Raw genomic sequence first — 27,847 nt, 5'->3', positions numbered from 1 at the left:
TCTTAAATAATCCATCGAATTTTTCCCACTATCATAATTTGCAACCTAATAAAAATTCCAGCAGACTTACTATCAAGCCTAGACAAAAATAGCATTCAAAGAAGCCATATAGAAAATGAGTTCTCAATTGAAATTTGATCTGAATTTCAAAATTAAATTTTTTATTAACTTTTTTTCACTATTACGGTGGTAATGGCCGAAATATTTGCATTTTATCCTTTTTTTCATTGGGCTGTGAATAATCCGTTTTCTTCTTATGTCTTACAGTAAGAAGGTAACGGGGTTCGTGGGTTTCACGGTTCCATGTTACTACTTCTTACGTTATTGCCTTGTTTTTTGATGTTGTACGTCCATCTGTCTTTACAGTATATTATAATTTTGATGCTCACTTTTATGTGAACTCACGTCCTAATCAAATTACGTTGTAGAATTTCTTACTGTGCGGCCAGATTTATCGGTACAATTAATCACAAGAGCATGTTATGAAATTTCAATAGATTAACAATTTTGGAAGCCCTGTCTGATCCAGAAAATCTAAAATAACAGTAGTGTTTCAAAACTTTATAAGAAAGGAACATAAGCCTATCTGGGCCAAAGCTAGATTTAAGAACATTATAGTCCTACTGTTCTTGATTCTAGGACAATTTATTGCCACCATAGATAAATATATCCTTGAATATTCATCTGTGGGAAAATTCAAAGCTTCTTTTGTTATTTGTAGAATTTGTTCCAGTGGAAACTGGTGATAGTGTCGACAAAGAAGCATAAATGTCATCTAGCGTTTGGCATTTTTGATGTTTTCGAAGCTTCCTTATTGTACTTTTCTCAGAAACTGAGATAATTATTACAAAAATTTTGCCAATTAAACTAATTATAAACTGTTGCTCTATTATTACACTAAAGAAGTTCAAGACAGTCTAGTAGCTAGATGGCGTTGGCGATTTGCTTATGTTTACACTAGCACAAGTTTTTACTCTGTAGTTTCTGGTTTAATTTTTGCCAAGAGTGATTTGTCTTTTAGGGTTATTCTCCACTTTACACATGTGTTAAGTTCTTTTTCTTGCGTTCACTCTGCATTAAAAAAGACAAATAATTGACCATTTCAAAAGCCTATTTGACTTATTTATTTTTATTGAATAGCATTTGGCTCACTCTTAACTTTGCAAGCTCATAAAGATATTTCATAAAAACAAAGAAATTTTGAAAAATACTTTTGAATCGAAACCATTTATTTTGTTTTTTTCTTAATGAAAACCAAATATTTTGTTTCAAATCGAGTTTTATAAATAAACTGCAAAAACAGTATGACCAGAAACATTGATATTGTCTTTGAGGATGACTCAATCCCCTCACAGTCTCCCGGGAGAAAGGCTTCAAGTTATGAACTTTGCCCACTGTTTACGTGTAGTATTTGTTATTGGGAAGTATAAAAACACTTTCAGGAGAGATTTTCTCTTGTTGAGGGGGGAGGGCAGGTGTTAAGCAGGAAAATCTCTCTATGGAGTAATTTTTCATGGTGGAAGAGTTATCCATGAAGGGGGTGTCAGATTTCCCAGCATTGTTATAAATGATCAGAAATCAAACAAAAAAAAACACAACAAGTTTCTCCAACTGAAAGTAACGAGCAACATTAAAACTTAAAACGAACAGAAATTATGACGTATATGAGGGTGCTCATCCCCTCGCCAATACCTAGCTCTTTATTTAAAGTTTTATTTAGTACTTTCAAAAGAGCTATTTATTGTATTAAAAGACCCTTGTGATCCAGGGGTCGTTGTTAAAGAATTGGAACAAAATTCAAACTTTAGCGTAAAGAGCGAGGTATTGACGAGGAGGTGAACCCCATCATATACGCAATAATTTCTGTTCATTTTAAGTTTTAATGATACTCCTTACTTTCAGTTGCAAAAACTTGTTTTAATTTGTTCAATACCTTTAAAGAACCTAGCAATGAGGGATTCTCTGCTATACAGGGGCTTAGAAAACTTCACTTTTTAAAAATGGGGTACAACTGAAATAATAATCGTTGGACAAATGTAATAATTCTCCTTTGCTTCTTAGCTAAGATGACCACGACTCTTAGCTTATAAATATTTAATTATGTTTTCAGAGATGTAACCCAGATGCATCGGAAGATGAAACCCGGTTAAGTGGATTTGATGCAAGCTCGGACTGTGAATACGGTAAGTTTTTTTAGTAAATTATGTGGTAATTATTTGAAAGTTTCTTCAGGTTTTACGCAGATTTTTATCAAAACTAAATCTAAAATTCTAATGAAAAAAGCTGGATGTAGCATGGTGATTCGCAAGGAAACCTTAAACGTCTCTTCAAATTAGATACTCCAGTAAAAATATCTTTCGGCTCCCAAATCTGCTGTGCAGATTTCGTTGTTTATGGGAGCTGACAAAGTCTAGTATTTTTGTATTATTTTTAATATTTTTTTTTCAATCTTATTTCATTAATTTTTTTGTCTACTTTTAAAAATATAATAAAATAATATATTGATGATATATAATATATTCCGACTGTGAATATGGTAGTTTGCTTCGGTAGATTATGTGGTAGTTATTTAATATTTTTTTATGGTTTCCCATAGATTTTATATAAATCAATTCTAAAATTATAATGAATGTTGCATGTTGTTTTGCAAGAAAATCTTAAACGTCTCTGTAAGTTATTAGATAGTCCAATAAAAGTATCTTTCGGCTCCTATATCTACTGTGTAGATTTTGCTGTGTAAGGGAGCTGACAAATTGTTATATTTTTACTATAATTTTAAGTTTTATTTCATTAATTGTTTGTATTTTTATTATTAGTCTTATTTTAAAATAATAATAATTTCATAATATATAATATTTCGGACTTTGAATATGGTAAGTTTTCTTAGTAGATTATGTGATAATAATTTTTTCCTATTTTTTTTTTCAGGTTTTCCATAAGTTTTATAAAAAATTAAACAAAAACAAGTTTTTTTTTTAACTGAAAGTAAGGAGCGATATTAAAACTTAAGACGATCAGAAATTACTCAGTATATGAAGGTGGCTGTTGCCTTCTCAACGCCCCACTCTTTACATGAAAATTTGACTCTTTCTCTTAATTCTACTTTTTAAGACATTAAAAAACTTTATCGTAAAGAATGGGGTGTTGAGGAGGGAACAGCCCCTTTCATATACGGAGTAATTTCTGATTGTTTTAAGTTTTAATGTCGCTATTTACTTTAAGTTAAAGAAACTTGTTTTTTTATTTAATTTCTGAAAGTTTATGAACTAATAGTTGTTTTGATTTTGGCTCTCCGTACATGAATAATTGAAATGAAATTTGCATATTTATTTATTTTTTTGATAAATGGCTTTATCATAGTTTTCATCGGAAGATTTTAAGAAAAAAAGGAGCGGGGGAGAAGGCCTAGTTACTCTCCAATTTTTTTATTATTTAAAAAGGTAAATAGAACTTTTGATATTTTACGGATGTTTTTATTAGTAAAAATATACGTAACTTACGAATTAACTTACGTAACGGACTTCTATATTTGTATGTTTTTATTACGAATATGAAGGGGTTCACACCCTCTTCAATACCTCGCTTTTTACACTAAAGCTTAAATTTTGCCCCAATTCCTTAAAAATGATCCCTGAATAGCAAAGGCTGTAGAATAAATAGTTGAAATTAATAAGAAAATTTTAAGCGTGAAGAGCGAGGTATTAGGAGGAGGTCAGCCCCTCATATGTGTAATAATTTCTGTTCGTGTTAAGTTTTATTGCAGCTCCTTACTTCCAATTGAAAAAACTTTTTCATATTTATTTTTTCATTGTTTTTTTAAAAAATGGTAAAAAATCCAGCGCCCCCTTCATGGAAATTTTCTTCCACCATGGCAAATTCCTCCATGGAAAGAAACCCAACCTCCCCCAACCAAAAAATCACCCTGAAAGCGTCTGTACACTTCCCAATAACCATTACAATATATGAACACTGGTCAAAGTTTGCAACTGGAAGCCCCTCCTACGGGGAATGTGGGGAGTACTTCGTCCTCAAAGACATAGTTATTTAGGGTTTTGACTATGCTGAATAAAATGGCTGTCTCAGAATTGTGATCCGGTGACTTTGGGAAGAAATGAGCGTGGGAGGGGGCCTAGGTGCCCTCAAATTTTTTGGTCACTTAAAAAGGGCACTAAAACTTTTAATTTCTGTTAGAATAAGCCCTCTCGTGACATTCTAGGACCACTGGGTTGGTACGGTCACCCCTGGGGAAAAACAAAAACAAATAAACACGCATCCGTGATCTGTCTTATGGCAAAACATACAAAATTCCACATTTTTATAGATAAAAGCTTAAAACTTCTACCGCAGTGTTCTCTGATTCGCTAAATCTAATGGTGTGTTTTTCGTTAAGATTCTGTGTTTTTTTAAGGGGTGTTTTCCCCTATTTTCTAAAATAAGGCAATTTTTCTCAGGGTCGTAACTTTTGATAGGTAAATCTAAACTTGATGAAACTTGTATATTAAAAATCGGTATTAAAATGTGATTCTTTTGATGTAACTATCGTTATGAAAATTCTGTTTTTTTGAGTTTCGGTTACTATTGAGCCGGGTCGCTTGTAACTACAGTTCGTTACCACGAACTGTTTGAAATAATTTTAAAACACTTATGAAGAAAGCTGGATGTTTCTTGTTGATTCGCAAAAAAATAAGAGACGTTCAAAAATCTTGAACGTCTCTTATTTCAATAGACAGTCGAATAAAAATGTCTTTTGGCTCTCAAATTTGCTATGTAGATTTTGGTGTTTAAGGGAGCTTACGAAGTCGAACTTTTGTATTATTATTTTTATTTGTTTTTATATTATTTCATTATTCGTTTTTATTTTTATTATTAGTCTGATTTTAAAGAGTTCAAACAGTTTGTTAGTACATTTTGTTATTTCGACGTACTGAGTACGTGAAATAAAAATGTTTTATTTTTGTGTTTACTTTAGGATCGAAGAACAAATCATGTATTCTAAATTTTTAATTTACCTTTTAATATGATTTCCCTACATACATATCTTGGAATAACTACTACATACAGGAATAACTACAATAGAAAATTATATTTTTACATTTTTAGCAGCCCAACCAAAACTTGGCAGAACATACAGCTCAAAGAAGCAAGGAACAAAAATATGCTAAAGAAATTTTCGTTCCAAAAATGGTGTGTCTGGCATTTAAATTTTTTTTGCAAGGAAACAGAAATACAACAGGAACAAAATCTTGCTTAAAGACAATTTCAGAATAAAATTATTAAAGCTAGAACGTAGAGTTATATAGTTAGTTTGCATATTAAACAAAATTTACATCAAACATAAGAGGTAAGGCTCCATGGCCTGGAGTCTGAATTATAGCATAAACAATGTTGATTTCCCTTGGTTTAAAAAGTGTTATACAACTGCTAATAACCACTCGTCCCATCGTGATGCTGTCTGTGACCAAAACAGCTGCAAGAAACTCCTCCACATAGCGCTATTAGGCCACAACACCAAATATCTTTCAAACAGATTATTTAGCGACTCATATTTTGTTTTTCAAATTTTAAAATTTATTTTTAGAGCGCACCAACATTGCAGACTCTGACGAAAAAATCTTCAAGGAAGGAATTTCAAATGATGTAACAACAGTTATTCTAGGTAAGGTTTGATCAAAGATTTAAGGCTAAATCCGTTTCTCTTTTATTTTATAGGTTGAATCACCTTTTTGATTTCTTGGTTTTTTCGTAACTTGTCTTGTTGTTTATTTTTTTGTTTTTTTTTTGGTCATTGACATTTTATGTAAAATTCTTATTCTCTTACATTGTTTTTTCTTCTTTCTATTGTATGATGAACACTCAAATTAGTAGCAAATAATAGTGTGAAAATATATTGCTTTATTCCATAAGTATCTCAAATATGGTTTTTTGGAAGGAAATTGCAATTAAGGAGATGTGACGGTCTTAATATATGGCGTTTCTTTATGTATATTTACCAAATTTTTACCAAAGATTTGACAATATTTACCTACAATCATAAAATCCATTTATGTTTAACGAACTCTGATTAACGTGGCTCAAAGTTACCAGTCAGAATTTACTTGCAATTTTTTCAAGGACCATCTATGGGAGTAAAGCCTCCTCCTCACCCCTTGACTTGCTCCTTGTAATATATCGGTCGGTACTAAGACATTTGCAAACAGTTATTGTTCAGGTTAGCTCGAAAATTTGTTATGGTTAATAAGCTGTATGTGGTATATTTAAAGAGTAAGTTGAGAATACGTAATTGATCTGAATGAAGGTGAATTGGAAAAGGTCTAAAAAACTGCCAAGTAAATTTTATCTGAATAAACTCGAATGTGTGTCTAGTGTTTAGTGTGTCTAGTACGCATTACTGTACAATACGTACTTTTATCCAAGAAACATTAAAAGGATGTTGAGTGCACTCAGAAAAATTTGTTTTTGGTGTAAAATCCCACTCCCCCCCCCCCTTTTAAAGGCCCACTTGATACTGTATTTGATGACTGAAAGTCGAGACGGCTGAGTCCAAGTACTTGAAAGTGGCTTTATAGTTCTTTTTTTTTATAGGGGAATTGTTAGGGTGAAAATTTCTTACGATGGGGGGGGGGGGTTCATATATGCAGTTTTCTGCAGGGGAAATTTCCCACAGGGAATTTTTCTTTAATGTCATTTCTTTTTCTTTCAAAGCAAGACGGGAAAGTTATTTCTATATCATTAGGTCAGGACAAAAGAAATATATTGTAGAAACATCAATCCTTTTTCCACAAGGGCGTCTGCTCCTAGAGAAATGAGGGATTGAATAGGCGTTTCCGCACTGAATCCTTAGAGGTTCCAGGTGCAGCTTCGCTTGTTAAAAAATAACCATTATTTTTATCTTATTATAAACTTAATGCTACAAAGCATTTTTCTCTTAGATCTTCAATTTTTGAAACAGTCTCAGCACAACTATGTCAGGAATTTTTTTTCTTTTTATAAGCCCGATAAAAAATCCTTCTATTTCTTGCAGGGAAAAGAATTGCGGGACTGGATCGTGAAATTGGCTCTAATTTGATTAAAAAGGCATGGTACGCCCAACCGGACTTCAGACCTTACCTGTTTCAACGTAAAAAGCGTGAATTAGCTTATGATTATGTTGTTGACGAGCCAGAGTCATGTCCTGGATGCGTTACAAACGACGACAAAGAAGAATACAGTTACGACGATTATGAAGACAGAGAAAAACGAGATACTACAGAAGATGATGACTTTATTAATTATGACCTACAAATTGACAATCCAGTTCCAAAGGTCTCTTCTCGCAAAAAAAATTTATATGAACCTGAAAATGATACAACATTGAATCATCACAAGTATCATAGAGGCCCAAAGAATGAGACAGGTAGTGGCTGGTATAAGGGACATTATGTGGGAATTGGCAGACCCAAGTACCCTGTACATGCTTCTGTCAGAAGCATATTCAATTACGGCCCAAGCAAGAAAGTTCTTTCACTATCCAAGCGTTCATTTAAAAGCACTAATAGCTACGATGAAGAGCTTTTGTCACTCTTGCTGCCACAAGGATTCTTCAGTCGTCCTTACAAGGCTGCAATTGAGAAAAATAAGAAAGATGACCTAAAAATATACTTAGACATAGAGACAGATGATGGAAGAACTCTTCATGATGTACTTTCAGAACCAATAAAGATCCGTGGTTTTGCTAAGAGCGAAGAAGAGGATCTTACTCGAGAGGTGGATACAAACCCGAGTTTAAGAGCTAAGCTCATTCTAGATAGACAGCATTTAAAAAGAGCACTTGCGAATGGGGAATCCATTGTTCACATGATGGCTCGTTTGTATAATGAAGATGGTACGAGGATTGAGCAAAATGTTCCAATTGATGTAAAATTAGATTCAAAAAAAGTATTTAATTATCTCAATGAAAACCCCATCCAGAAGACTCTTCGTGATGGATACTTTATTGGAAAAACTGATGACGAAGGACAATTGCAACAATTAAGATTTACAGATCCAAATTTGGAATTGTTGATTAGTCCACAAGATATTTCTGCTAATTTGAGAGAGTCAATTACTAAAACCGTATCTGATATGCCTGGACCTTTTGAAATTCCAGCAGCAATAATTTCAGACTCCTTCGAATTGAAACTTGAAAATGCAAATGTAATCATTCCTGACTCCCCATTTACTCCTATCAAAGTGTCAACTGAAGAAAGAGGTGGAGGCATTCAAGATGTGACTATTCCTCTGGAGACCCTTGCAAGAATCTCAGAGCAAGTGGTAAGTTAAAGCTCCCTATTCTCTCAAAAATAGGGAGGCTGGGTTGTTATACATAAGTGGTGGTTCTTGGCCTTGACAGAGGGGACAGATGCCCCCCGAGTTTTTCCGATATCTTACATAAAATTCCTTTTATTTTATATTTTTACACTTTAATTAAGGGACCTTGTCCCTCCCTCAGATTACGAGGCCTGAAACCGCTACTGGTATACATTTTAAAGATATTCATTATTCAAAAATTTAACAATTTGAAAATAATGGATAAAATATCAATATTTATCATTCGCCTATCAATGGAAAGGTGTTTGTGCTTCCTTTCTTCTGCATTGGAGTAAATACGGGATTCTCATAGCTCAACTTTTTAATAATCCTTTTATTTGACTAGTTTAATTTTTTATTATTTTAGCACCTTTTTGGCAGTTATGAAATAAAAATGATTCTCAATGGGTAAGGATTTTTCCTGGTCGATGGCACGTGAAATATATAGGGTGACCTCGCTTCTTAAATCCAAAAATATACAACCAGTACATTCAAAAGAGAGAAAATTAAATGAACCTTAAGAAAATGAGATAGAACCTTAATGAAACAAGTATCGTGATGAGATTTGTTACAAAGTAGACCCGTCATATCCCTTAGCTTCATAGGCATATCTATTCGACCTCTTTCAACCTATGACTGTACAGGAGTTATTTAGGGTCGGTGACTGTTATTGTAAATACGATAGTTTATATTTTTTATTTTTCCTAATTGTAATTGAGTTTCAGGGATTTTTTAAGGTTGGAAGAAAGCATTTTCCAAGTTATGTGAATTTTTCATTTAGCTAATTTTTTTGTCCCCATATCAATTTGAATTTGAATTTCAATATTGAATTTTTCGAAAAAAATTGGAATTTTTTGCAGGGTGCTCAAACTTGTGACCTATCTAGATAGTTTTCTTTTTCAGGCCAGAAAATCCCTGAATGCCAATTTTCCAAGACAAATATTGAGCTGTTTTAAAGAAAAAATATATACATTCAGACTTATAAATAAATAAGTAAATATAAAATTGTTTCTCGTCTACTAAATACAAAAATTTTTATTGAATATAAATTTACATAAGCGAATACGAATACATGAATTTACATATTTCTAAATTTTTGTTCTGTAAATTTTTCTAAAACTGTCTGAAAATCTAATTCTCTTGTGTCTTCACTTTCAACCGGCACAATTACTAAACTATTTAATCTATTCCTGATTAAACAAATTTAAATTTCAATATTTGACGTATTGTATAGCTAAATAGTGTCTCTATAAAATAATACGTTTACAAGTTAGACAGTTTTTCCAGTGGCATGTGAGAAGGAAGTTTTTTTGTGTTTTTTTTAAATTTGTCATCTTATTTCAGGTGACACACAGCGAGTTAAATAAAATGCGGGAGACACATGAGAGATATTGCTAGCATTTATGATATTAGCATTGAAAATGGTGACGAGTTTAGGCATAAGAAGGGGGAAGGGTCGTTACCAAGAACGCTAATGAATTTTTTAGGCTCAAAATCGAATTTTAATGAGATCCATGTTAAAATAATTGTTTTGTTAAATTATTTTATTTTGGTTAACAGATTCATATAAAAGTAAGCAAAAACTGCACCTTTAATGAACATTAATGAATTTCTTAAGTTCAAAATGGAATTTTAACGAGCTTCCAGTTGAAATTACTTCTTTTTAATTAACTAAGAACTGCAGTTTTAACTGCAGCTTTAAGAATTGCACAAAAATTAATCTTTACCCAAATTAAGAGGAGCTGCAGTCACTGCATCGTCAAGCTGTTTAAAAATGCTTACAGGTAAGAGCAAAGAAGAAGCTGCTGCAAGAATTAAGAATAATTTTAATAATAAATAATTTATAATAATATATAATAAAGTTTATTATATAATATAAAATAATAAATAATTTTAATAAGAAGAAAAAAATAATTGTAAAATATTTGGAACGAAAAAATAACAGTTTTGGTCGCAAATACCTTGCTTCACCTTCTTCTCCCCACCGTATAAAACCATCCTCGCTTGTGCCTTCCCTGGAAAAAAACTTGTAGGGTGAAGTTATCAGAATACAGGAATATATACTTGTTTTCAATTTCAAATTTATTTCAGGATATAATGAAAGGGGTAGACCGTCAATCAACTCCGGAGAAAAGTCCACTACCTGAAAGTAATGCACCCGGCTATGATCACTGCCGTTACTACCTGGTCTGTGTTGGAGGTAGACCAATAATAAAGATGTGTCCAGAAGGACTTGTTTACTGCCCTGTTAGAAGAAAATGCATCTCTCCTCAATTAGCTGCTAAAGGTGCTTGGTACGTAGATTTTCAGGGTTTTTTTCATTATCATTTTCTTAATTCTTGATTTAAGTTCCATTAGAAATTACACGGTTTCGGTGATACAATTTTGTCTCACAAAGAGGGTTCTTCGTACCAATCCAAGCGTTTTACCTACAAGGTATATTTAATACTTAGACGTTTAAGTTGTGTGGTAACAAGTCCCTCGTTATGACTTCTCTCAATTTTAAACTTCCTTTGAAAGAGCAATTAAGTCAAAATTTCCTATTTAAGAAATCAGGAAAATAGTGTGCTTATATTTCAGAAAAGTTGTTGAACTTGTTAAAATACCAAAGAACGCTTAGATGTGACAATCTTTAATATAATATAATATAATATATATATATATATATATATATATATATATATATATATATATATATATATATATATATATATATATATATATATTATGGAATATATATATATTCCATATATGTGGAATATATATATATATTCCACAAAATTTTGACAAGAACCATAAGTTTGGGTATAAAAAACTATGCAGTTTCAAGACCAAACATTTCTTATTAGAAAAGAACGTTCTTCTAGCCAATCTCAAAGTCTATTTAATCTTTTCACGCTAAATTATGTAGGAAAAAGCTTTTAATTGTTTTAAAAAATAGAATTGTGGCAATGAGTCAAACTTTAGCGTAAAGAGCGAGGGATTGCGGAGGGGACAACCCATTTCATATACGGAGTAATTTCTGTTCGTTTTAAGTTTTAATGTCGCTCCTTGCTTTCAGCTAAAAAAATTGGTTTTTTTTATTTAATTTCTGAACGTTTTTGAATTAATTCATGTTTGGTTTTGGCTCTCCTCACATAAATTATTAAAATGAAATTTGTATATTAATTTTTTTTTTTTGGCTAAATGGCTTTCTCTTAGTTTCGATCAGACGATAACGAATGTTTTTATTAGTAAAAAATATACGTAACTTAAGAATTAACTTACGTAACAAACTTTCATAATCTTATATTTTTATTATGTATACGAGGGGGTTTGTACCCTCGTTAATACCTCGCTCTTTACACTAAATCGTAAGTTTTGTCCCAATTCTTTAAGAATGATCCCTGAATCAGAAAGGCCGTAGAATAAATAGTTTAAATTACTAAAAATACTTTAGCATAAAGAGTGAGGTATTTATCTCCTCCTAAATACCTCGCTCTTTATAGTAAAGTATTTTTAGAACCCCTCATTTGCGTAATAATCTCTGTTCGTTTTAAGTTTCAATGCTACCCCTTCCTTTCATTTGAAAAGACGTTTTCATATTTATTTTTCATTGTTTTCTTATAGTAATGCTAGAAAATCCTGCGCCCTTTTCATTGAATTTTTCTTCCCCCATGACAGATTCCTCCAAGCAAAGATCCTCCAACATAGCCCCCTCGCCTCAGCCCCATCCCCAAACAAAATAAATTCCCCCTGAAAACGTCTGTACACTTCCCAATAACCATTACTATATGTAAACACTGGTCAAAGTTTGTAACTTGCAGCCCCCCCCAGGGATTGTGGGGGCGTAAGTCATCTCCAAGGACATAGTTATTATGATTTTCGACTATGCTGAACAAAATGGCTATCTCAAAATTTTGATTCGTTGACTTTGGGAAAAAAATGAGCGTGGGAGGGGGCCTAGATGCCCTCCAATTTTTTTGGTCACTTAAAAAGGGCACTAGAACTTTTCATTTCCGTTAGAATGAGCCCTCTTGTGACATTCTAGGACCACTTGGTCGATACGATGACCCCTGGGAAAAAGAAAAAAGAAAAAAAAACAAACAAACAAATAAACACGCACCCGTGATTTGTCTTCTGGCAAAAAATACGAAATTCCACATTTTTGTAGATAGGAGCTTGAAACTTCTACATTAGGGTTCTCTGATACGCTGAATCTGATGGTGTCATTTTCGTTAAGATTCTACGACTTTTAAGGGGTGTTTCCCCATATTTTCTTAAATAAGGCAAATTTTCTCAGGCTCGTAACTTTTAATGGGTATGACTAAACTTGATTAAACTTATATATTTAAAATCAGCATTAAAATGCAATTCTTTTGATGTAGCTATTGATATCAAAATTCAATTTTTTAGAGTTTTTGTTACTATTGAGCCGGGTGGCTCCTTACTACACACACAAAAAATGTTGCTATATACTATTCGATGTATATTTTGTTACTTTTTCAATTAAAAGTCTGTATTTTTATGCTTAAGCATTTGTATACTTGTATTTTTAGTAATAATCTGTATTTTCAGCTTGTTTTAATATTTTTCTTTTTTTTTGTATTTTAAGGAGCACCAGGGGCAACAATTATCCACGAACATAGTCTGGAAAGTCATAGAGGCAGTACATCTTTGTTAGAGTACCTAACTAATTAGTTTGTTCCAAATTGATATTAGCCCCTAACTAGTAGCATTGTTTTCAACTTATTCTCTACTGACCCTTAAGGATAATTCCTTAAATCTCATTGGGTTTTTATTGCAATAATTAGTTCCAAAATTTATGCAGAAATATTAGCGCAAATAGTTCTTCCCGCTGCTTTAACGGGAAAAAACATGTAAAATAGATTTATTTAAGGCACAAAATATCAATATACTAGAAATTTTTTTAGCTAGAGTAATGCCGGAAAAGCTAATTGATTATTCGTAAACTAATCATAGAATGCTCAAAGGCTAAAACTGTGAAAAGAAATCACAATTTTCTTCATATTACACTTTATCAAGGTGTTACTTCATAACTTTTATTTTTAACGTCAAACCGAAAAACCTATATAAACGAGATTGTAGCGCTATCTATCACTTCATAGTTAAAATGATGATTTAATGATTAATTTTTTTTACTTATGTTTATTTAGTGTTTATGTGAGAGGACATAAGAGTTGTTAATATTTGTAATGATAAATAAATGAATAAATAATGGCTCTCGGGGGACAGCGGACCTGCTAAATGGAGAAAATGGACAAATTTTTAAGTGGAACCTCCATACTCCTGACGTAGCTGGTCGTAGCATATTTGATGGCCTTGAATCAGAAAAAAAACAGTTGCTTTTTTGACATCAGCTGTCTGAGGAGCGATAGGGCTGAAATACTAATGTCTATTTTATGGGTTGCCGCTAGCAAGATAATGAAAAGCTCTGATGCTGGTGCTGATGCTGCTAGAATCTTTTTAGAACTATTATCATTTATCTACATTTTGTAAAAAAGGGACGAACAAAGTATTACAAATAAGTTCCCGACAGCTTTGTCGGATATTTTGTTTGATTAGTCGTTAAAACTGATTTCCACTAAATGTAATGTAATTTAGCATCAGTAAACACTTAAACAGTTCTAGTTTAAAGAGCAAAATTTAGTTAGCAATAAAATTGTACATTTTACAGAAGAGTTAAAAGAGAAAATGCTTTATTTTTTCGATAAAATCGATGATCTTGCTTTCCCTGTTCCAAACTAAAAAACGAAGGTCGCTGGTTCGAGTTTAGGTAGTGGCTATTGTTTGGTTTGGGGTGAGGGTTAGTGGTTTTTCTTTTAAGATAAGCCAAAAGTCTACTCAGCTTTAAATGGGTACATAAAGGGATCTAGGAGAAAACACGGGAAGTGTCAGATGATTTGCCCCAAACTACGCTCAGCTCCCCCGGTCAAAAAAAAATATAAGGAGGTCAAAGCTTGCACTGTGTGCACATGATTGTTCTGTACGCAAGAATTTGATTTGCTTGTTTATCTCCATATTGGAAAAGGATACTATAATTCTTAGGAAAAAAAATTCTGCGTTATCTTTTAGCCTCACATTGAATATAGCAGTGCGGAATAGATGAACCAAAAGAGCGTATTTCGCTTAGTAGGTTGTGTTATTAATATTCCTTTGACACAAAATGTTTCATATCGTTTTTTAAATTACCATGGTGCATTTTCTAGTAAGGCATCGGTATCCTCCAGGTTTTATTGCTCTTATTGGTGATATTAAACTACACAAAAATATTGTGTTTTTTTTGTCAGTTTGATTAATTTACTTAATATTCTTTTATTCCTATATTCATGGGCCGGGTACTTAAGGGTATTTGACATTCCTTTGACTCGTTCCAAAACCTTGAGTTCTTAAATGTCTGTTAAACCTTCTTCTGAAAGTGTCAACAGAGGGATTTGTAGGAATAATGTAGGAATAATATCCATTGAATGCCAGACAGAAGTGCAATGCTGGATGGAACTGTTCCTCTAGACCCTCAGTTCTTCCTCAAGTTCAAGTGCTCAGTTCATCCTTTATATAATTGAACCGAGCTGTCTGTAGGTCATAAGTCCGAACTGTCCGAGCTGTCATAAGTTTGACTCTTTGCCACAATTCTGCTTTTTAAAACAATTAAAAGCTTTAGCGTAAAAAGCGAGGGATTGCGGAGGGGACAACCCATTTCATATACGGAGTAATTTCTGTTCGTTTTAAGTTTTAATGTCGCTCCTCACTTTCAGTTTAAAAACTAGTTTTTTTTTTATTTAATTTCTGAACGTTTTTGAATTAATGCATGTTTTTATTTTGGCTCTCCGCAAATGAGTAATTAAAACGGACTTTGCGTATTAATTTTTTTGCTAAATGACTTTCTCTTAGTTTTGATCAGACGATTTTGAGAAAAACGGTGGGAGAGGAGGCCTAGTTGCCGTCCAATTTTTCGGTTACTTAAAAAGGTAACTAGAACTTTTAATTTTTAACGAACGTTTTTATTAGTAAGAAATATACGTAACTTAAGAATTAACTTACGCAACAAACTTTTATATTCTTATGTTTTTTATTATGTATATGAGGAGGTTTGTCCCCTCGTTAATACCTCGCTCTTTACACTAAATTTTAAGTTTTGTCCCAATTCTTCAAGAATGACCCCTGAATCAGAAAGGCCGCAGAATAAATAGTTGAAATTACTAAAAATACTTTAGCATAAAGAGCAAGGTATTATCTTTATGCTAAAGTATTTTTAGAATCCCTCATATGCGCAATCATCTCTGTTCGTTTTAAGTTTTAATGCTACTCCTTACTATCAGTTGAAAAAACTTTTTCATGTTTATTTTTTCATTGTTTTTTTTATATTAATGCTAGAAAATCCCGCGCCCTTTTCATTGAATTTCTCTTCCCCCATAACATATTCCTCCAAGGTAAGATCCTCCCACATAGCCCCTCTCCTCAACCCCACCCCCAAACCAAAAAAATCCCCCTGAAAACGTTTGTACACTTTCCAACAACCATTACTGTATGTAAACACCGGACAAAGTTTGTAACTTGCAGACCCTCCCCCAGGGACTGTGGGGGAGTGAGTCATTCCAAAGACATAGTTTTTATGGTTTTCGACTATGCGGAACAAAATGGCTATCTCAAAATTTTGATCCGTTGACTTTGGGAAAACAATTAGCGTGGGAGGGGGCTTAGGTGCCCTCCAATTTTTTTGGTTACTTAAAAAGGGCACTAGAACTTTTCATTTCCGTTAGAATGAACCCTCTTGCGAGATTCTAGGACCACTTGGTAGATACGATGACCCCTGGGAAAAAAAACAAAACGAATAAACACGCACCCGTGATCTGTCTTCTGGCAAAAAATATGAAATTCCACATTTTTGTAGATAGGAGCTTGAAATTTTTTCTATACGGTTCTCTAATACGCTGAATGCGATGGTGTGATTTTCGTTAAGATTCTTTGACTTTTAGAGGGTGTTTCCCCCTATTTTCCAAAATAAGGCAAATTTTCTCAGGCTTGTAACTTTTGATGACAAAGATTAAATTTGATGAAATATATATATTTAGAATCAGCATAAAAATTCGATTCTTTTGATGTATCTTTTAGCATCAAAATTCCGATTTTTAGAGTTTCGTTTGCTATTGAGCCGGGTCACTCCTTACTACAGTTCGTTACCACGAACTGTTTGATTGCGGTAGGCCATTTACGGGAAAAAAATTTAAAAGAAAAAAAGTTTTTTTTTAATTGAAGGGCTAATTAATTCACTTGCATATATTTAAGAGGTCATTGAGACATTCCACTTGATTTTCTGTATTTTTCTTTTCAGCCATAAGATGAAGATAGATTAGAAACCGAAGAACAATCTTTAACAGTGTTATATGGTGGTATTTTGTTAAATGTCTTAAATATAGAAAGAAAAAAACTATTCTGTCTTTTTTCATTTTCTTTTCCACTTTTTCTTATAGTCAAGTATAGCGTCTTATTTGTTTATGACCGGTAGAGGAATCATTAGTTAATGACTCTAATTGTTTGCTGATTTTTTATTGATTAAATCATTCCATCGTGCGATTTAATCCCATAACCATGGAAATTAAAAGCGAATGTTATCTATTTAAGTTTCTATTTGGGGGGGGATGCTTATTTCGTTTTCCGTTTAGTTCGGTCTACATGGATACAATTCATTTTTGTAGTATCAGTTTCCAGGATCAGTCCTTGCATTGAACAGAAATGAATTCCAAAGAAATTAGAGAATTTATTTTTAGAATGAAAAATCTTGTTTGATATATTCAATATATTGAAAAGATCACTGAGATTGTTCTCTGTAATCCTATTTTTCTATGTAATCTGATAAACCCAAGAAAAATCTTTAACAGTGTTATATGCCGGTATTTTCTTAAATATCTTAAATATTCGCAAAACTAATTGCTTTTCTTTTTTATCACTTGCTAAAACAAAGTAAATAACTTAGAAAAAGATCTTTAATTTTTTATTTTGGAAACTATACTCAGGTTTTGAATTCATTTGAGTGTTTGGTTTCATTGGTGTGTTTAAAGCAGAGACATGACGAAGCATATTAAGGAATATTAAGAAAATTATTAAGAATTTTACATTATAACTTGAAATATCATGAAATTGAAGCATACTAGAAATTAAATTATGATCAGATAGAAAGGACCTAGAGTTTTAAGTTAAAAAACTTAGACTCTTCAACAGTCATCTTCAAGGTCGCATCAAGGATTTTTTTTGGGGGAGAGCTAACAAAAAAAAAATCATAAATTTGTCTACTCGCATTTTGTTACATTTTTACGGCTTGGAAAAAATACAGATATGGAAATTCAAACTCTCTACCCCCCCCCCCCCCTGGATACAGCCTTGGCTGTCTCCTTAAAACACGGCTGAGTTGTAATTACAAAAAGAAAATATTTTCACTAAGAAAACTGGGATTAGATGATTTTAATTTGATTAAATTTCAATTTTATTTATGAAAAACATTTTGATTTTGAGCTATGTAACATCAAATCAGATCTTTAAATTATTCACCTAGCCTGAGCCTATTTTACTATTTTATGTTACGAACTGAAGAAGAATTAAACTGAAATGAAGCTAGTTGAAAGAAATTTTAATTAAAAAATGAAATTCATTAGTAACTGTTTCATTAAAATATAATTGACTATCATTGAATTTCGCTTCTGTGTTACGCTACACCAAATCTGGGCTAGGATTAAAATTTTATTTCGAGGTATTTTATACGAGTATAACTTTTCAATTTTTCAACGAGTCCGAGTCATATCTGAGAAAATTAGGAACTTAGGAATTTCTTTATGTATATTACAATGAATATTACGATTTGATTCAGCTAAATTTTGATTTTGAGGCATACTATGTCATGTCTATCAAAATTTTAAGTTCGAGCTCTGTTCAAAGAGTATGATTTTTTTCGTTTTTTCACTATGAACGAGTTACATCTTAAAATATTGTCTCACGTTTTAACTCGACTTATTAAAAGTCGAGCTTTTGCTTCAAAGTATATTAAATCGATTGGAGTAGCATAACTTCGGAAAATTGCTTATTGGAAATTGGCATGATAAGGTGAACAAAATATAAAAGCTGCAAAAAATAATCTTTGACCATATTTCTTCTGATCATATTTCTAGTTCTTGACAAACTCTTTCTGTCTCCATTGACAACCCTTTGGTAGAAAACGAAAAACTGTTGCCAACAAGAAAGTTTGTCAAATTTATGGAGATCTATTGCATTAACGTAATTAGGCATAAACTGAGGTGGTTAGGACTGCTGATGATGAGACTAGAGATTTGATCAAAGTAAAACAACTTATTTTTTTTCCTTCTGTTTTCTCCTATATTCTTCAAATACTGCTTCCTTTTAGAAAAACGTATTAGATTCTATAATGAAAAAAGAAATCACCAATGCAACTGCACAAACACATAAGAAAAGGAGGACTATTTTCCTAAATTAGTCATTAATATAGATCAGTACTTGAATGAGGCCTTAATCCTACTCGTCGATACAATCACATAGGTCAAACAGCATAACTATGCACAGGTCAACCATAAAGAATAATCCATGAACAGGCAGTCGTGTCGTAAGTAATGGCAACCATATAATTGACAACCAGAAATGTTCCCAAAGGTGGATTACCAGTCAAATTACCTCAACACGAAAAATATTATTGGTCTTAGCAAGTAAGTAGGCATAGTATGAAAAAGGATCTTAAGTAATATCTTTTGTGAGAAGATTTTGAAATGTAAAAATACTAGTGACAGATGGGAAAATTCTATAGAAATAAGAAAGGGAGAATATTTATCACGAAATTTTGGGAGGAGACAACACGCAAAAAATTCTTAACCTCCGTATCAGCCATGTTTTTCATGACAAAGCTTATGAAAATGAGTTTAAAGATAGAAAAAGGGTATATATTAATATAGAAAAAAACAAAAATATTTTCTTAGCCTTGTCAGTTCAATAGGCAAAATCTTTTTAGGATGTGCATCTATCGAAGTAAGGTGGGGGAGAGTAATCAAAACTGCACGAAATGCGAGAATTACGAGAGAATTATAGGATACCTATGAATATCTCACCAAGCTTTTGGAAATCACAAACCTTGTAAAGCTAACCAAAAAGGAGAAAACATGACCTTGAGAACAAAAATGTTCATTATACAAGTTTCACAATTGAATTATCATATTCACCTGTAAAGTGCGACATTTGTATTTTTTTGGATTCTGCATCCAAGAAAAAACTAGAACTAGCCATGTTTAGGTATTTTGAACTTTTGCCAAATTAATATTTAACCCTAATAGCTCTGTTCAGGTTGATAGCCTGTTTTGCAGATCATTCAACAATGAAAAGGAACTTATTCAAAGTTCAACATACAAGTTGCAATAAATCATTAAGTAAACGCAGTGAGAGTTGAATATTAACATTTGAACATTTGAATAACAAATGTTTTGTAAGGGGTTTGGTGAGGTATAAGCAGCTGCAAAACTGGCTCTTTTGGTCTCATTAAAAGAGAAAAAGACTTACAAGAGTGGCATCTTCGGTGACTTAACATGGGTAGATTTGGATGAAGAATTACTAGTGTCATTTACAGCGCACCATATAATAATTTTATTAAAAAATTAGAAAACTAAAAGAAGATCGGATGTTTTACTTTATTTGCACTGAAATAGGCAGGGCCCGAATACAGGATGGTTGACCTCAGTCGGGCCCCGTATTAAAAACGGCTCAACACTACCATTAAAATTAACAAAAAAACAAAAGCATAGAGCTCATATGGCACTTGTGACTATGTCAATAACGTATCTAGGACTTGTGTTTGTTGTTCCCACCATGTTTCATCCCGATCTCTCAACTCTAAGCATTTTCCAAGATTTCCAGTTTCCCCGTCCATCTCTCCTCAATGTCACAGAATCCAGTTAGGATTTAAAATAAGAGCTCTAAGACACAAGTTCTTTCTAAATATCAAATTTCATTAAGATCCGATAACCCGATCGTAAGATGAAAACACCTCATTTTTCTAATTTCTCCACATTTACCGCCCTTCCATGTATTTATATTTGTTGATATAAATCTATAACAAATAAGTGTTTTTGTATTCAGAACATTTTATTTTTTAATTTATTTAGAAATTTACCTATGTGATGATTCATGAAGTTTGACACATCTATACACGTTTTTACATATACTGACCTAGAATTTTATTTAAATATTTAATACATAAAGACAGCCCACAAATAATGTAATCGACCTCCATGCCCGTTCGATTTGGGTCTAAAAATAGGAATAAAACTGATATTTCTGATATTGCTACTTTGCTAGAAACTTTCTAGAAAAAAATGCTAGAAACTTACTAAAACAATAAATGCAGAGCAACAATACTAGATGGCGACTTTCACTCTCTGTGGAAGGTGTATAACAGTTAGGTAATCCAGACGACTCCCGACTATGTATAAAAAATTTAATAAAAGCCCTTTTTAAGTACAACAAGCTCAGCTAGTAGATAAATTCTGAGTGTTTTAGTTGCTGACTGTGTATAAAAATTTAATAAAAGCACCATTGAGTACAACAAACTTAATTTGTTGGCTTAGTGGATTTCAAGAGGCATACTTTTTCATGATAACTGCATCAAAAACTGATAAATTTATGCTATATCATAGGACTCTACATGCTATGTATGCTATTTATGCTATATCATAGCGATAATGTATTATCCATGTAATTTATGTAGCGTAATGATATGTAATTTGTGGATAATGTAAAGAATTTTAACCAATAGATATCTTTAATCTTAACCTGTCATTATCTTATACTTTTTACTGAAAGGAATCGCACTGCTAGTTTCGAACTAAGATATGATGGATGGAAATTTTGAAATAAAAACAACTTTTTCTGCGACTATAGCAACTGTCAAGGCTGTTATTATGATTTTTCCAATTCTGATGAGTCTAAAGCAACCAAATTCGAACATGAAAACATTGGAATAGATAAAGTGAATCTGGAAGAGATGAGGAGATAAATACTAAATGAGATGAAATAAGCTACAATGGAGAAAAAATCAGTTTTAGATTGGTCAAGTAAGAAAACAGTGGAAGAAAGGGTGCCATTACTGTTCCATGAAAGCTCAAAAGTACAGCTAAGCCCTTGGAAAAGGAGGTGCAGTATACTGGAATGGGATCAGGAAGAGTAAAATAAGAGATACAGAAAAGCAGAGTCCCCAAAAGGAATTTTTCCCATTCATTGAGAAAAGACAGAGAAATTTGTATAAATGAAATGGGGAATACAAGAAGTCATCATCGTTCTGAAAGAACTCATATATATCAATTTATGCCAAATCTTATTACTCATTGTACTTATAAAACTGTTTTTGCTTTTGTATTTTGCATCAAATCGATTTTTACATATTACTTTCATCTTAGATTTTCAATAGAGCTGGGTCAAGGAGTAAAAAAAAATTAAACAGACTTTTTTAATGGTCAGACATGTATGAAGAGGATTTTTCATCAAAAACTTTATAAATATCCTTTTGAGTACAAAACTCAGCTAGTTGGTAAATTCTGAGTGTTTTAGTTCACAACTGAACATAAAAATTAAAGTAAAGTCCTTATGAGTACAACAAACTCAGATAGTCGTTAATTTCCAAATGGTTTCGTTCACCGCATTTTTTCCACAAGTAACTAATTTTGTTTATGTAACTTTTAGCATGGTGATTTTTGTTAATGGAAACTGTTGTGTGCTGATTTTTGTTAATGAAACTTGTTGCATGTTGGTTTTCTATTCATGAAACTTATTTATTAATAATTCTTCTCATGAAATTGATTTTATTCATTAAACTTTTTGTGTTCTGGTTTTTATTCGTAGAACTTACTCCGTGCTGTTTTGTTTTTGTTCATTAAACTTGTTGCATGTTGACTTTTCACTTCGTGAAAGTTGTAGACTGAATTTTGTCCTAGTGAAATTTTTATATTGATTTACCTCCTCGAAACACTGGTTTCTTCATGGAGCTTCTTGTGTGCTGATTTTTGTTCTTGAAACTCGTTGCATTTTGATTTTTCTTTTTGTGATGCTTGTATATTGATTTTCTTCCTCGTGTAACTGATTTTGTTCATTGAACAGCTTGAGTGGAACTTTTAGCGTAGTAAGTTTTGTTTGTGAAACTTTTTGCAAGTTGATTTTTTCTCTTTGTGAAACTAGTAAATTGATTTTTTTCTTTACGAAACTGATTTTGTTAATGGAACCTGTTTTGTGCTGATTTTTGTTCGCGAAACTTGTTGCAGGTTGATTTTTTCCTTCGTGAAACTTTAATATTGATTTTTCTCCTCATGAAACTGATCCTGATCATTGCGCTTGTTGCGTGCTTATTTTTGCTCAATAGACTTATTGCATGTTTGTTTTTTCGCTTCGTAAAACTGATTTCGTTCATGGAACTTGTTGTATACTGATTTTTGTTCTCTAAGCTGTTACATGTTGATTATTTCCTTCGTGAAATTTTTACATTGATTTTTCCACTAAATAAACTGATTTTGTTCGTGGAACTTGTTGCGTACTGAATTTTGTTCATGAAACTTGTTTCTTGTTGATCTCTCTCCTCGCAAAACTTGTACATTGATTTTTCTCCTCGTGGAACTGATCTTGCTCATTGAACATGTTGTGCGCTTATTTTTGCTTATGAAACTTATTGCATGTTGATTTTCCTCTTCATGAAACTTAGACATTGATTTTTCCCCTCGTTAATCTCGTTTGATTAATGGAGCTTGTTGTGCACTGATTTTTAATCGTGGAACTTGTTGCGTGCTGAATTTTGTTCGTGTAAATTATTGCATTGTTGTTTAACTCTTTGTGAAACTTGTACTTGAATTTTTAACCTCGTGAAGCTTACTTTTATTATGGATCTTATTGTGTGCTGAGTTTCGTTCGTTAAACTTGTTGCATGTTTTTTTCTGTTCTTGAAACTTATACATTGATTATCTTCTCCTGAATTTGATTTTGTCCACGGAACTTTTTGCGTGCCGTTTTATGTTCGTGGAACCTGTTGCATGCTGATTTTTAGTTCGTAAAACCTGTTACATATTGATTTTTCTGTTCGTTAAGCTTGAACATTAATTTTTCTCCGCAGGGAAAATACATTGTTCATGGAGCTTGTTTCGTGCTATTTTTTGTTCGTGGAACTTGTTGCATGCTGATTCTTATTTCGTGACACTTGTTGTATGTTGATTTTTTTCCTTATGAATAATGTGTTTTTATCAACAGCAGCTGATTTTGTTTATGGAACTTGTTATGTGCTGATTTTTGTTCATGGAACTTGTTGTATACTGATTTTTGTTGTAAAACTTGTTGTATGTTGATTTTTATATTCATGAAATTTGTATATTAATTTTTCTTCTCGTAGAATCGATTTTATTCATTAAACTTATTGCCTCCTGATTTTTGTTCTTGGAACTTGCTCCCTGCTGTTTCTTTCATGAAACTTGTTGCAGGTTGATTCTTTACTTCGTGAAAGCTGTTTATTGATTTTTTTCCTAGTGAAATTTGCGCATTGGTTTACCTCCTCGTGACTGGCTTTCTTCATGGAATTTGTTTTGTTCGTGGAAATTGTAGCGGACTGTTTTTGTTCGTGAAAATTTTTGTAGGCTGATTTTTTTTCTTCGTGAAACTAGTAACCGATTTTTCTCTTTGTGGAACTGTTTTTGCTCTTGGAACTTATTGTGTGCTGATCTTTCTTGGTGGAACTTGTTGTTTGCTGATTTTTATTCGCAAAACTTGTTGCAGAAGTTTTTTTTCCTTTGTGAAACTTTTATATTGTTTTTTTCCTCGTGAACCTGACCTTGTTAATTGAACTTATTAGGTGCATATTTCTGCTCATGAAACTTATTGCATGTTAATTTTTCTCTTCGTGAAACTGATTTGGTTCAAGGAACTTGCTGTGTGCTGATCTCCATTGGTGGAACTTGTTGTATGCTGATACTTGTTCGCGAAACTTGTTACAAGTTGATTTTTTCCTTTGTGAAATTTTCACATTGACTTTCTGCTCATTAAACTGATTTTGTTCATGGAACTTGTTGCGTGCTGATTATTCTTCGTGGAACTTGTTGCATAGTGAATTTTGTTCGTGAAATTTGTTGCTTGTAGATATCTCTCCTCATGAAACTTGTACATTGATTTTTCTCCTCGTGAAAAATCATAGTGCAATAAGTCTAAAGAAAAATCAAAATGCAGGAAGTTCCATGAACAAAAATCAGCAGGCAACAAGTTCTATGAACAAAATCAGTTTCACGAGAAGAAAAATTATTATACAAGATTTAGGAATAAAAAAGTCAACATAAAACAAGCTCCAGGAACAAAAATCATCACGCAACAAGCTCCAAGAAAAAAAAATCAGTGTCACAAGGAGAAAAATCAATGTACAAGTCCAAAAAGAGATAAACCAGCATGCGTTGCGTTTCATGAATGAAACTCAGTACGCAACAAGTTCCACGAACAAAACTCAGTGCACATAATGCTCCATAAGCAAAATCAGTTTTCCGAGGGGAAAACGTTAATGTATAAGTTTCACGAAGAAAGAAATCGATACAACGTCTTAAAAAACGTTCGGTTGTTCGGAGCCTGTTGGAATCGCTCGCTCGGGATGCCGGTTAAATTTTATTCTAGGTTCCCCAATGAAATTGGATGCTGGGACCCCATTGGAATTGCTTACTAGGGCCTAGTTAGAATTGTTTGGTAGGGGCCAGCTGGAATGGCTCGTTAGGGTCTGGTGTCTTGAAGGTCCCCCACTAGCGGGCTCTGAAGGTTTTCCTGCCCCCTGGAGATTTTTTAAAGAATGGAAGAAACTTTTTGGTTTCACTCAAAGAAATCCTGCGATAAGCCCCTGAAAGTTTTAAAGACTATTATGTAACAATCTTAGAAATCCTGAAGATTTGTTTCCCTTGCCCTCGTAGGTCTTTTAAACACGCTCTATTATGTACCATACAACAGTAGACATTCCCTATGATGTAACAGGCACCTGCTGGCTGTCATGGAATAATGAGATGGAGCTCCCGTGGAATTCAGGAATAGGGCTTCCTTTGAAACTGTCTTGGGGATACTACTTTCAGGGAAATGGTGGTTGTGGGATGGGGGTTGGTTGCCCTCCAATCAAGGTTGACTATTAAAAAGAGCACTAGCCCTTTTAATTTCTAATCGTATTAGCCCTTTTAGAAGTCTCTGTGACAAGAAATTTGTCATCTCAAAATTTCTGTCAGATACATTTCGTGATAATACGAGGTGTTTTTTGTTTGGTGGGAGGGGGTCATAGGCCGTCTTATCCCTTTGAATCTCAAGAAAGGCACTATAAATTCCGATTACCAATCAAATGGGCCACCTCCGAAGTTCCTGCGAATAACAACATTTTATATAACAACATTTTATTGCCCCCATGGCATCACATGCAGCCCTAACACTGAGGGTTGTGGGGGGGTTCATCCTCAAAAAAGTAATTTCCAGACCTTTTAACTACGGTGAACAAACTAGCTATCTCAATTTTTAATTAGATATGTTAAGGGAAATGCTAGGCGTGATAGGGGAGTTAGTTACCCCCTAATCGCTTTCAATTAATAAAAAGGGCACTAGTCCTTTCAATTTCCAACTGAAAGTCATCGAATGACTTTCTACAACATTTCCTTCGATACGAAGTGCCCTTGTCTAACAAAAAAAAAAAAAACAAGAAAAAACAGATAAATAAAATAAAAAATATATTTTGCTCAAACCGCTCTATACTTAGGCAGCACTATTGCCCTGCCTATGATAATCTTTTTTTAAAGTTCGAAGAATACTTTAGTGGAAAGACCAAGGTATTGAGGAGGGGGAAAACCTATCATATTCATAATAATTTCTGTTTGTTTTAAGTTTTAATCTTATCTCTTACTTTCAGCTGAAAATTTTCTTTTTTTTTAATATCAGATCGTCTTTTAAATGATTTCAAGAAATCCATCTCCCCCTTGATGCAACGTCCCTTCATGAAAATTCCTTCATGGAAAGATTCTCCCATGTATATTGGGGGCTAGCTGCCCTCCAGTATTTTTGGTCACTTGAAAATGGCACTAGAACTTTGGATTTTTGACAAAAATGGGCCATATTCTGATTGTATAGGATAACTAATTGGATATTATCATTCCTGCAAAAAAAAAACTGAACACGGATCCGTGATGACATGATCCGATAATCACATTCTGGTAAAAAAAAAAGGAGCGAATTTCTACATTTTTGTATATAAGAGCTTGAGACCTCTACAGTGAGGTTCTCTGATAAGCTGAATCTGATAATGCAAATTGCATCAAGATCACAAGATTTTTTCGAGGTGTCCCCCCTTTTTCGAAAATTGGGAATATTTTCTCATGCTGGTAACTATTGATGGATAACATTAAAGTTGAAGAATTTCCTTGTGCTCTAAATCTGTATCCAAATCCAGCCCTTTTGACTTACCCATTGCTACCGAAACTCTGTTTCTTTGAGTTTCGGTTACTACTCAGCCGCATCGCTCCTTGCTTATACTGTTTGACTGTTATACTTGCCACAAACTGTTTGATTGTTTAAAGGAAATAAATATCAATAATTGTTTCTATTCTTGAGCTTCTCCATCTCATTTCGATTGAACTCGTATTTGAGCATTAGTTATTAAAGCATTGAGTTGAAATACTCAAACTCTATCGGAAAACATGGGGTACTGAAAAGGGGGTAATCCCCTTCATACTTGTAATTATATCTGTTTGTCTAAAGTATAAATCGCTCTTTACTTTCATTTGAGATTACTTTTTTATTTAATTCTCAAGAAAAAAACCCTTGTTTGTAAAGCTGGGTATTCTGTTTTTTTGCCCAGGATCAGAGGCAGAACTACCGCGTGATAGCCCATTTGCTCTTTTAAGTTGTGCAGTGCATACAGATGCAGTTAATTTATTTTGATTTATTTTGATATTTGATTTTATATCAAATTGATATTGATTTGATTTGATATTGATATTGATATTGATATTGATATTGATTTGATTTGATATTTGATTTGATTTTAATATTTATTTGAATTATTTTGATATTTTAATTTATTTTGAAGCATTTATTTTGAAGCTCCATTTTACAAAGTCACTCAGTGCCTGATAAAATGGGTTGTTGTCTTTCCTATAGGTGGTGGGGCGTCTGCATCTCCTCCCTTAAAAAGTAAATTTTTTAACTTCGATTGTTTTTTTATAAATATAAAAGAGGGTCTGGGGGGAAGAAATTAATCTCGTATTTCCTTTCATTTTACTAAGGTTGAACATAGGTGCTTTTGTTTGTTCCCACCCCCCTCCCCTCATCAACCAACACAATAAACCACCATCCATCCTCCATTATACCTGATGCGCAATTAAATATCATTGCACATAATTTTATCAAACACCAAGTGAACTAACTTTGTTAAACGAAGTTTCAAAAAATGTCAATTTTAACCGCGATTTGTACTGACTACATAAATTTTTGAGAATGTATGAGC

At 32.9% G+C, this 27,847-nt stretch overlaps 1 protein-coding gene across 1 annotated transcript in view; it reads left to right on the top strand.

Moving 5' to 3' along the window:
• Window positions 1–16,756, top strand: part of LOC136041634 (mucin-2-like) — a 64,217-nt gene extending 47,461 nt beyond the window's left edge. The window contains exons 10-14 of the mRNA XM_065726332.1: window positions 2,111–2,183; window positions 5,579–5,656; window positions 7,022–8,289; window positions 10,417–10,619; window positions 16,658–16,756. Of these exons, the coding sequence (XP_065582404.1) occupies window positions 2,111–2,183; window positions 5,579–5,656; window positions 7,022–8,289; window positions 10,417–10,619; window positions 16,658–16,679 (1,644 nt within the window). The 3' untranslated portion in view covers window positions 16,680–16,756. The remainder of the gene's footprint in view (window positions 1–2,110; window positions 2,184–5,578; window positions 5,657–7,021; window positions 8,290–10,416; window positions 10,620–16,657) is intronic.
• Window positions 16,757–27,847: the final 11,091 nt, after the last annotated feature.

This window comes from Artemia franciscana, unplaced genomic scaffold, assembly GCF_032884065.1.
Source record: "Artemia franciscana unplaced genomic scaffold, ASM3288406v1 PGA_scaffold_32, whole genome shotgun sequence".
NCBI lineage: Eukaryota > Metazoa > Arthropoda > Branchiopoda > Anostraca > Artemiidae > Artemia > Artemia franciscana.
Note: the sequence above shows the minus strand (reverse complement) of the source record. Positions and strands in the feature narration are given on the sequence as shown.